General features: G+C 36.8%; 1 protein-coding gene across 1 annotated transcript in view; it reads left to right on the plus strand.

The window, feature by feature from the left end:
- Positions 1–2,487: 2,487 nt before the first annotated feature.
- Positions 2,488–12,155, plus strand: part of LOC131369536 (lipoxygenase homology domain-containing protein 1-like) — a 53,219-nt gene continuing 43,551 nt past the window's right edge. Inside the window, exons 1-8 of the mRNA XM_058416291.1 lie at positions 2,488–3,247; positions 5,908–6,022; positions 8,073–8,153; positions 8,233–8,417; positions 8,806–8,904; positions 9,027–9,178; positions 11,574–11,697; positions 11,898–12,148. Of these exons, the coding sequence (XP_058272274.1) occupies positions 2,488–3,247; positions 5,908–6,022; positions 8,073–8,153; positions 8,233–8,417; positions 8,806–8,904; positions 9,027–9,178; positions 11,574–11,697; positions 11,898–12,148 (1,767 nt within the window). The remainder of the gene's footprint in view (positions 3,248–5,907; positions 6,023–8,072; positions 8,154–8,232; positions 8,418–8,805; positions 8,905–9,026; positions 9,179–11,573; positions 11,698–11,897; positions 12,149–12,155) is intronic.

A 12,155-nucleotide genomic window follows, 5' to 3' on the forward strand; every position in this document is an offset into this window, starting at 1 on the left:
CATACTACAATTTTCCAACTTGCCAGCTGCACAAAAGTACTGTCAACATTTTTGCTCACTGATACTTCAGAAGCTCATGCAGAAGCTCAGAAACACCTGCTGAAGATGATTGCTTTGCTGGGGATATGATGCCATAGAAGTCATTAACCAGCTGGCAGAGGAGCAACTGGTGGTATTTCTATTAGCAGGCAAGCCCCAACTAAAATGGGGCTAACCCGAACAAATAGCAAATTTGCCCGAATGTTGCACTCTATCAACCGTTTTTTCTATTTTTTATGATAATTCATATGGCAGTTGGTGAATCTGCTGGCTGCCCTAATAACACCATTGCGGTCTCCAGTAATCAAGGTCCCCTTCAAATGAATTCGGTTGGACCTCATCAGGCCATTAGTTCTAACTGCAAAGGGGCATTGCTTTGTGTTAATTCTAGTAGACTATACATTTGGATACCCAGAAGCAGTGCCTTTTCTGTGTTATCTATCGAGTTGGGATCCTGAAGGAGATCCTGACTGATCAGAGCTCATCTTTCATGTCAGGAACACTACATAAGCTGTACAAATTGCTGAAGACTTAATTAATTTTGGGTTTTTTCCATTCATATTATTGTACACTTAGAAGTCTTGTGGTCTCAACATTATTCTGTAAAATTTGGAGGAAGGGCCCGCTAACAGTAAACAAAATTCAGTTTGTTCTTGACCAGAGTGCAAAACCTTAAGTCACATAACACAGAAGAATTTGCATCAGGTGCAAGAACATCGATCCTTGCTGTATAACAGGATACTTGGCTATGGGAGTTTGCACCAGGAAATAAAGTCCTCATTTTGTTACCCAAGCTGAGCTCCAAACTGGCCAAGTGGTGAGGACTGTTTGAAGTCACATGGAAATTTGAGGATTTGGACTATAAGGATGGCAGACAGATAAAGGCACAGCATGGCAGGTTTACAACCTAAGCCTCCTCAAAACATGGAGAGAAGTGGTCCCTGTGACTTTGATGACAGTAGAGGGAGGAGCTAGAACTGAAGGTAAATCTAATGTTGAGACTGAAATGTCTCTAGCCATCACATTACAGCCCAGTCAATGTCACTCAGGCCATTTTGATGAGATAATCAATTAAAAGGGGGGTTCTGGTAGCTCAAGTGGTTAAGGTTCTGAGTTGATCACTAGAAGATCATGGTTCAAGCCCCAGCTGCCACTGTTGGGTCCTTGAGCAAGTCCCCCAACCCACCCTGCTCCAGGGGCACTGCATCCTGGCTGATCCTGCGCTCTGACCCCAACCCTCAAGGATGGAATATGCGAAGAAAGAATTTCACTGTGCAGTAATGTATATGTGACAAATAAAGATAACTTAATCAGTGCATTTCATGTTATGATTGATGTAAGTTTTCGGAAAGATACAGTATATGGAAAAAGGAAGCATAAACCATAGCTTTTTAGTTAAAGAGTTAAATAGCTGGCAGCATGACTATGTGATTATATGCACATGTGTATCATGTTCTGGTGTATATCTCGTTGCTTTCTTCTTCATGTGTCGTATCAGTTCATCATTAAGAGTGTGTGTTTATATTTTCACAAGTTTTCTGTTTGTGTTAATCTTCAGTAGACAAAAATGTACAGCAGCTGAACAAGTATCAGTGGGTCCCATGTATTAATGGTGAGAGGTCTCTGTTAAAAGGTACTACCATCTTAATGTAATCATATTGAATAATTGAAATGTATTGCTTTGATAAGATTGGGAATATGTATTGTTAGCATTGTGTGTGTGTGTGTGTGCGTGCTTGAGTAAAGCTATCCTTGCCTAATGAATAATAAAAGTTTTGAAGCCCATCCCTTCTCCTCCCCTTACATACTCTCTCTCTCTCTCTCTCTCTCTCTCTCTCTCATTCATTCACTCCTTGTTCTTCTCAATTTACACTAGCTCATCCCCAAATTGTAACACATTTATGTACAAATATCATGTCCTTTAGCTGCCATTATTAACAGGATTAGTAGCACAAACAAAGAATGGACAAGGAAACTGTAAGAGAAAACCAGGCACACACTGATGATATTCTAAATAATATATATATATATATATATATATATATATATTTTTTTTTTTTTCTCTGCATCTGCTATACAAAGTAAAGTTTAATATGTACCTTAATTGATATATATATAAATGTAAATAAACGTAAAAAGGTTTGTGTGAGATTTGGAGAATAAAAAACATTGTATGAGATAAAACATAATAATGTCACATATATGAATATGGATATGATAGAGGAGTGTCTTAAAGGTATAGCAAATAATTTGATAGCAACAAGGTCATGTGACCCATTCCCCATGTAGTAATTATTCAGGAGCTCCACACTACACTGCAAGACCTGTAACAAGCCCCGCTCTGAGGCCCAGTTTCAGCTGCACCTTTGCACCTGGGGTCAGTCGGCGTCACCCAACACCACTGAAACAGACGAGGAAACACTCTTCATGCTGCTAGATGAATTAAAGATGCCGGCAAGAGTGAAAAAAAGCCCCGAAACTGAAGAAAGGGATGACGGAACAGCGGAGAAGGAGCCAAAGGTGAAAGGAAAGAATGGGAACTCTGCCAGCCAAGATGCACCAGACAGTGAGAAGAGAAGGAATAGACCCAAGAGCACAGCAGACAGGGGGGAGGAGAAGAGCGAGAAAGTGCAGAAAAAGAAGGGAGGGACAGATGAGAAGGTAAAGAAGAAAAAGAAAAAGAAAGGAGAGGAATACGTGAAGGAGGATGCTGAGGAAATAGATGGAGAAGAGGATGGTCATGAGCAGAACAACAATGAGCCAGTCAAAAAGGAAAAGCAGAAAAAAGAGAAACATCCAGCAGTGGAAGATGGTGAGGAGGTGAAAAAACATAAAGAGAAAAAGAAGAATAAGAATAAGAAGAAAGAGGCAGAAAGTGAGGTGGCAGCAGGAGCTGAGGAAGGAGAAGAAGACGGCGACATGGAAAAGAAAAGTAAAGATGTAAAGAAGAAGAAAAAGTCTGTAGAGGAGGCTGAGGAGGATGAGGAAGTCCAGGAGGAAGAGACAGAAGAGGAAGAGGAGAACAAAAACAAGAAGAAAAAGGATAAAAAGAAGAAGAAGGGTTCAGAGAGTGATGATGAAAAGAAAGGGAAGAAAGGGAAGAAAAAAAACAAGCAATTATCTTACTCTGAGCTCTACCAGCAGGAGATTGTGAATTATCACACTGAGGACTCAGATGATTATGAAGATGAATACTATAAGAAGAAAGGTACTAGCACATTTGTTCCTACTGTTTCTTTCTGGATTTGCTCTGCAAACATACAGGAATTCAAATTCTATTAATACACACTATTTCATATGGTACCACATGGAGCATTTTTCTGGTATTTCACATTTTTTTATGTAGCATAATTTCTGTAGACCTCTGAAAATTTCATTTGCATTTTCCGGGCAGACCCCTATCTGTCTGGCTGTTATTTTCTGAAGCACATTTTCAGAACTCTCAACTAGAGGGCTGTGCTGATGAATCATGGATCCCATAAGGCATCTTCGAGTAGCATCTAATTTTATTGTTGTGCCATTATTAAGATAATAATGAAAGGTAACTTCAGACAAGACTTGTAATTACTCTATATGGCCAAAAGTTTGTAGACACCTGACCTGACATGCATGTGTGCTTTTTGAACATCCCAGTCCAGATTTGAGAATGCTTCTGGGAAGGATTTCTACTAGATATTGGAGAGTGGCTGTGGGGATTTGCTCATTCAGTGACAAAGCTTTAATCAAGTCTGGCTCTGATGTACAATGTTTGGGCTGCAGTTGTGTTTCCAATTCTTTCTAAAAGTGTTCATTGTGGTTGAGGGCAGAGCCTTCAAGTTCCTCCAGACTAACCTTGGCAAACGATGTTTTCATGGACCTCCATTTTGGCCAAGGGCCACTGTCATGTTTGAACATGTTTGAGCATTCATGTTCCAGTGAAGAGAAGCATTCAAAGATTCTCTAAAATTGTGTCTATACAATTCTATACAGTTGCGTGTTTGAACTTTGTGACAATAATTCTGGGTAGGCCCACTAAGGGCTGTGATGGTCAGGTGTCCACAAATTTTAATCACAAACGTCCTCTGCTAGCTAGTGCCCAGGAGCCTGCTCTGATTGGCAAACTGTAATAATTCCTTATTTGCCTGTCATGGCAGAGACATCATGGCATGAGGAAAAGCTGGGAAGGGGTTCAAATTGGATTGGAACAGCCTGTCACCTCTCAATGGGTTGAAACACAATGGTCTATTCATGCAACCTCCTCAGGTTCATACATTTCTAAGAGGAAACTGGTCACACATGAACACCTAATAGGAGACAATATCACCAATATGTCATTTTATAGTCTATTATTATTTCCATAATTTTGAGCCCCAAAAAGGCAAGATTTGCTATCATATGGCATGCAAAAAAAATCTAATTTTTATGTCTAATTGTGCCTAACTGCTGTTTATTTCTGACCCAATAAATGTTCTAACTGAACCAGCAAAACGTATCTTACATTACACAAAACCAGAATGAAACTCAGGCCCTCAGACTTAAACAGACGTCCTAAATCGCTGATTCTTTTTTGTTGTTTTTCTTTCAAATTGTCCTTTTCTGATTTCTGTCCATTTAACATTTCCTCCAGAGCTTTCCAAGTGCCATCTGTGTAGAACGTGAAATGTGATCTTGTGAGAATATTAGGTGCGGACATACGATCCCCTGAAGAACAAAGAATAATATTAATAATTTGTGTCTTTTCTGTCTGAGATTGTAGAGTCTTTGTCAAGTAACTAACCTTATATGGACTAGATATATACATACTGCATGTCTCAAATTATTTTTTTGCAAAACAATGCTAACCTATATTGCTAGTATCATGAATCACTATTGCTTATTGTTAAAAAAAGAGAACCAAACACACAGTAATCATGATTAGAATAGAGAGTTAAATGGTGCAAAAAAAAAAAAAAAATGTAATCATGGCATTTGCATTGAATTTGTACTAACCATCTATAAACAACAGTGGTTATGATGAGTGGTGGAGCTGTACAACAAAATGAGTTTTCTAATTTAATTGTTTAAATGTTTCATCAGATCTGGTTGCTTCAGGCAGTTGATGAAGCCATTCCTGTCCTTGAATTATACTCAGCCAGAACTTATGAGTAAATTCTCTAGTCTAAGATCAACTGTCTAAGAACTGTTTTGGTTTTAGGCCTCACAACACTTGTACTTGGCAAAGCTACAACCCTTAGGGGTGTCCAAGAAGGAGAACCATATCACAAGGGTGACTGAATCGTTCTTTTGCCTCACCGCCTCGGTTAAGTTACAGCCTTTTACTTTCACCTATTTTGCCCTTACAGATTAACACTGATGGGCTAGAGGGAATGTCTTCTTGCTCCTTTCTGGATTACATCCAGCAGTGCAAACACTGGTCAGGGTAATTGTATTTCAACATCACCTCAATGTGATACTGAAATTTACATACTACTTTCTGTGCAGAAACTGTCTGGGTTTGTGTCGACATGGGCTTAGATGTATATGTGGAAAAGCTCTTTGATTATGAAGAAATTTCTAGGAGGGTAAATGTGGAAAATTGAGAAATAAAAAAAATGATGCAGAATATATTTTAATATCTCAGCCACTTTGGTCAGAAATGGTTAGATAAAGTCTTTAAAGTGTTAAAGATGCTGTATTCTAGGTATTATGTGTGACAATCAGGTTTCCATCTCATTTAAAACCGCTTCTTAATGGGGTAGAGACACAGTAGTAAACCTGTGTAGTTACAGCAGGTCAGGTAAGGATGCATGAAGAGCTGATAGTGTTCATTATCATTTGGAGTTGGAATACCATTCAGTATTTATTCAAAGGCAAACTAAATTCTCTCTCTATGTTTTTTCCCTTTTATAGTGTATGAGGTGGTGACAGTAACAGGTGACGTGAAAGCAGCAGGCACTGATGCTAATGTTTTTGTCACCTTGTACGGAGAGTTTGGTGTTACACCGAAGGTTCTCCTTGCCAGCAAGTGAGTTCACCAGCCTGTTAAAGATTTGGATCATCCATGAATTAACTGTTAATGTTTTAGGATATTTGATATAAATCTATTCTATTCTATTTCAATAGAGAATAAGCCAGAGTAAGCCTGATTTTTAACATGCAGGAATCCATACAAGCATCAGACAATCTAGTCAGTTCTGGAAAACTGGTAAAATTATGTATAAATAAGATGCAGTCCATTGAAATAACAAGGTTTTGTATTTAAATACTGAGGTGTATGCTAGCTGAATATGGAGTTTAATGTTTTTTGAGGGAGCAAATATGTTAAAAAGATTGCTTTAGAGTTTTAGTTGTCATGAAAGGCTGGACTGTAAAGGCTCCTGTTTCCAATCCAGGCAAATGTATTTCCATAGAATTTAATTTTGTTTAAAAAGTTAGGCATGTTTAGATATGTTGGGTAAAGTAGTGGAATGTAAAGATGAACAAAGGAGTGGTGATTAATTGTATAATTTTGCCTTTCTTTTTGTTTTCTCAGCACTGAAAGGAGGTATTACCTTATTAAAAAGGCCACTCAATAACTTGTGTGGCAGAGCATTTTACTTTTATTAATGTATTTGTATATGAGGGCATTCTGGGTGCTTTTTTCATGACCTCCCATCCCATTCACACACACACACACACACACACACACACACAAACAGACTTTCCACACAAAAAACCTAAAGCATCACACAGTACAGTATTAAAACCAACTCATTCTGTTATAGTAAACTAGCAAACTGATTCTTCTATCCAGCATTACAATGTCTACTCATCAGCAACAAGAAAGAGAAGTAGATCAAATGACATCCTGATCTTATTCACAGCCAATGGGATAGGACGGTTATATGAATCTACTTCCAGCTAATAAAATAAAATAAAATAAAACAGTCTGCATGTGTGATAAATTTTCTACACGCACTTTTTTGTGTGTGTAGAATTTATGTGCATGCTGTAACCAGACTCTTGAAATGCTCCGTGCATTAATCAATAAGTCAGGAAATGAAGCAAATATTGATTAATCTAAGAGTATTTCCTGTTGCTCAGATGTAAATTTCATGTTGCATAATGACTAATAAAAAATACTTCAGGTTAAATCAGACTTTAGGTAAAAAAATATAATGTATATCAGCCTTTTTTTTCTGGACTTTGATTGGCATGAATCTGATGGTCAGAATGCAACATTTTGGAATGAAGATGAAATTTAGCAGAACTTCTCCAGCTGCCTAAATTGCATCATTTCCAAAGTTTGCTAAATGAGGATTGCCAGTGTTGAATGTTGAGTGTGATTACTGAATATGGATTTTAGTATGTGTGTGGGGAGAGCTGTGAGAAAATTTGAACCTAGAATTGTTTGGGTGTTGTGATGTGTGTGACTTGATAAAAGTGTTTTTTCAACCTAATATTCTGTATCTGCAGTGTATTGGTGATTACCACAGACAAGAATATACAGATACTACTGAGAACAGCACAGAAAATTTACTCGAAACATAAATGTTTATTTGAAACACATTTTCTTCTCAACATCTTTGATTATACAATACCAACACATAACGCATTTCCCTGTAACTGTATTGCTTCAATCTTAGTTGCATAAATTGTTTGTCTCTTTATTTTAGATTCATTCAATTAACAATTTTCCTCTTTCCTAGAAATGACATTGTATAGTTTTTTTTTTTTCAATTTTATTTTCACATATTTGTGTTATATAGTCATTTTAAACAGCTACCTAATATAAGTTTTTCACCAATAGGATTTCTTGTACACGATAATCACCAGTACGCTACAGATGCGGTAATAAAGATTAGGTTGAAAGGCACTGCAATATTCCTTTAATTTGGTCAGAGATTAAAGTCATATTTATAATTTAGAGGGCATGATTTGCTATAGAGAATAAAATTTCCTTCAGACTATATTTTTAAGAAAGAAAGATTTTTTTTTTTGTTGCAAGAACCAAATGCTGGTCCCTCTCTTCTTTTCTTTTCTTTTTCTTTTTCTTTTTTTGATCAATTTAATTCATTCCTCAATTTGCACTGTAGGAGCAGGGTGGCTTTCGAAAAGAACAAAACTGATGTGTTCCGGATAAAAACACACAATGTTGGGCCAATAAAAAAACTCAGGTACACACACACAAACACACACACACACACTTTTTATAGCATGTTGTGTAAATTGAGGAGTTATCTTCTTATCCTTTAGGATTGAGCATGACAACACAGGAATGAATGCCAGGTGGTACCTGGATCGAGTCACATTGCTGGACATGAACAGGCCACACCTTCGCCTTTTCTTTGCCTGTAGCCGTTGGCTGGCCCGGGATGTGGGGGATGGACTCACAGTGAGATATCTTCTGGGCAGCCTTAACCCTATGAACATCCCGAAACGTAAGATACATTTAGCGCTGTAGCACCATTCTGGTCCTGAAGTCTGAGTGCAATAGCAACTACTATTTTGATATTCCTATGTTTCGAATTTCTATCATAATATTATATAGTTTTGCTAAATTATACTTCTCCAACAAGAACCAAAACTTGCTAGTTCCACAATGGCTTTTTCTTCTCAGATCCTCATTAACTGCTTCTTATGCCTACTTTCTTTCTTGTAGCCAAGTCTTCATATGTAAACTACTAAGTACTACTAAGCACTGCCTTTGCTTGTTAGACATTTAGCAATCATATAGAGGAGGTTATACATGGAGTGAAGTGAACTGCTCAAATACATTACATTAATTATGTGTGTGGGGGGGGGTGAATTTGTGTTCCTGACTTGTAGAGAACAAGTACATTGTTAGCGTGTTTACGATGGATGTTAAAGGAAGCGGAACAGATGCAGATGTTTATCTGACCATTTTTGGAGAGCATGGAGATACAGGTATGTGTGTTATTTTGTGCTTTTGAGTATGGATAGATTATGCAACATAATGTTTTGTGCTCCCAGAATTTATGGTTTTATTTTTCTGAATGTTGACTTTTTGAACGTGTGTATATGTGTAGGGGAAAGGAAGCTTGTGAGTGAAGGGAAGGATACTTTCGAGAGGGGAAATGAGGATAAATTCACCATCGAGAATCCAAACCTTGGACGATTGACAAAAATCACCATTGGACACAACAACAAGGGCTCCTCGGCAGGCTGGGGCTGTGATAAGGTACACACAGGTGTTTGCACACACACACACACACACACACATTCTCATACAATCAATTATTCTTGATAATGCTCATTCATAATACATATACATGTATTATGTATTTACCATATGAGTTGTAGAGTGTTTTGTCTGAAAGCTGCATAATGGTTAATTCTTTTCACTTGATCTGAAATGTAATTTGCTGTAGATGTGTATTTCTAACTAATGGGAAACTTATAAAGTTCTAAGTTCTATTCATTATTTTTGTTGGAAGGATTTTATGATCACTTCTTATTTTATCAACAAGTATAAACAATATCCAGCTTTCAGCCAAGAGATTCATACATAATCAACCCAAACAAATACAACTGCAACCTGACTGACTGTCTGAACATCACTATGGACTCTGGACAACAACTATATACCACTATATAGAGTAGTTTATTTGTCGTAGTCTTAAATAGATTTTAAATAAATTAATGAACTGTGAGTAAAATCTTGTATTAGTATTTGATATTTAATAAAAAATGAAAAATGATGTTGCTATTGAGTTCAGATCTATAGATGTACACATTTGGTAAACAATTATACATGTAGAAATGCACTGAGACTAAATGTCTGAACATTGCTGCATAGTCTGTTAGTCAGTATAACCATAGACTACCTGTTCATTTTCATTTTAAACATACAAACAGATTAAACATCTTGTCAATAATCTTAAAATAAAAATAAGTATTCAGTGACTTGTAGTATGACATGATATTTCGGGGGCTGTTACTAAATTAAATATTAATTCTATTTGCAATATAAACCTTTTGCAATCTGATACAATAAAACGCAGTTATTATAGGAGAATCCAGACTTTTGGATGCATAAACATTCCACACACATACTCCGATAATGAATGATTAATATTTCCAGAGCTTTTGTCTGTCTGTAATTCATACTGAGTGATTTTTAATTCATGCAGTTTTGATTAGATTAGTGAGCCCCTTTCTTAAGAGTTTACACAAGAGACTATAACATGATATGGTCATGGACAGAAGCTCCCTACACACACACACACACACACACAGACACAGACACACACACACACACACACACTCACACACTATCAACTTTTACATCGCTATCAAATTGTATAGTGTTCTAGATTACCTTGAATTAGTTGATTAAAATTTGACTACACCACTCATAGAAACATGGTTTAAATGTCATATCACACAGCAATCTATTCCCTTAATGTCCTTTCCATTTAGAGGTTATTTTTCCCCCTGAATTAGTTAGACTACACAGGCCATGGAAAAGTAATTTGAATATTATACAATACATTAACGTTTTCTCTTTTCCTGTCTCTTGGAAGGTCATGTACTGGAAAAGAAAATAGAATGTATTGATTTCTATGGTGTGTCTTGTTTCATCATTCTTTTGCTTAAATATATATATATATATATATATATATATATATATATATATATTTATTCTTCTGTTCTTCCTTGAAAATATAAATTTTTTTAATCTAAATCTTTATATAAATCTTATATAATATATCCATCAAATATTCATAATAATGTGCCTTTCTCAATGACATTACCTAAAACCATTACCGAAAAAACAATCCTGAAAATATTGCTTAACTAATCAAAAGCGACTACTTTTGCAATCATTTATTTGTCATGTACATGCATATAAGGTCATTTTCTGGTGCTGCAGCTAAGAACTCTGGCGCTATCGGCATCATAAATGAATGAAATGTAACTCCACTTGAATTTATTCTACTATACAGAGAGTTAGAGTTAGTTAGTTACTATAAGAGTTAGTTCAGGTCCATTCATTTGATTAGACAAGGGTATCAACAGTCCTGACAGTATAGTAGTATAACAGCAGGTTCACTGTTTGCATCACTCCTCATTGTCTGTCTTCACTATGTAAATATTTTAATTCTAGCAATAACTGTTACTACAGTTTCGACAGGTAATATGTTAGCTGAGCGTTGGCATGGCAACACACAACCTTTTATCCAGCTATGGCTTCTTTGGGAACTATTTTCATTGATGAAGCAAAAATAAATAAAACAGTCTATATTCATTTCTTGTTCTTAGAACTGCTGTATAAAACAAATCACTCATAATCCTGCTGTAGTACTGAATAATAGCATGGCTCTGTTCACCTGCACGCTTCATGTGAAAGCCGAATCACAGCCATGCTGATACAACACTATATTCACTCTTGCTTGTGTGATTCTCGTTCTATTTTCTTGCAAATAAACTTGAGTATAATTATGAATGATAGAATAATTGCAAAAGTATGCAGTACAAGTGTAGTACAACTTTCTTCCACTGGCATGTACCAGAGATGGGCTTCATATACAGTATGATCTATCAATTATTTTGTGTGTGTGTGTGTGTTACAGGTGGTCATAGATGATTTGGGTAATAAGGAGGTGTATCAATTTCCTGTTGATGCTTGGTTTGACATAGCTGAAGGTGATGGAAAAATACAGAGAGATGTGTCAGTAGGAACTTCCCAACCAATGGGTATGTATGTGAATGAGAGAGAGAGAGAGAGAGAGAGAGAGAGAGAGAAATATTGAAAGTGATAGAAATAATTGGAGAGTGAGGGAGTGAGAGACACTGAGGAAAGAATGGAAGAGAGAGAGAGAATTCACCATGTTAAATGTGTAATGAAATGAAATACCCTGTGTAATGTCTTTATATGTGTGTTTGTGTTTATGTAGCGATGGTCTATAATGTCCAGGTGATGACTGGTGATATTCGTGGTGCTGGCACCAACTCAAAGATCCATCTGGTGATGTACGGCCAGAAGGGCAACAAAAACAGCGGGAAGATATTTTTGGAAGGTGGAACGTTTGAGCGTGCTCAGATTGACATCTTTAATGTGGAAATTATGGATCTGATCAGTCCACTAAGCAGAGTCACGATCGGCCATGACAATGCTGGAATCAGCTGCGGCTGGTACTGCGAGAAGGTGCGTA

The sequence above is a fragment of the Hemibagrus wyckioides genome, linkage group LG18, assembly GCF_019097595.1.
Source record: "Hemibagrus wyckioides isolate EC202008001 linkage group LG18, SWU_Hwy_1.0, whole genome shotgun sequence".
Lineage (NCBI taxonomy): Eukaryota > Metazoa > Chordata > Actinopteri > Siluriformes > Bagridae > Hemibagrus > Hemibagrus wyckioides.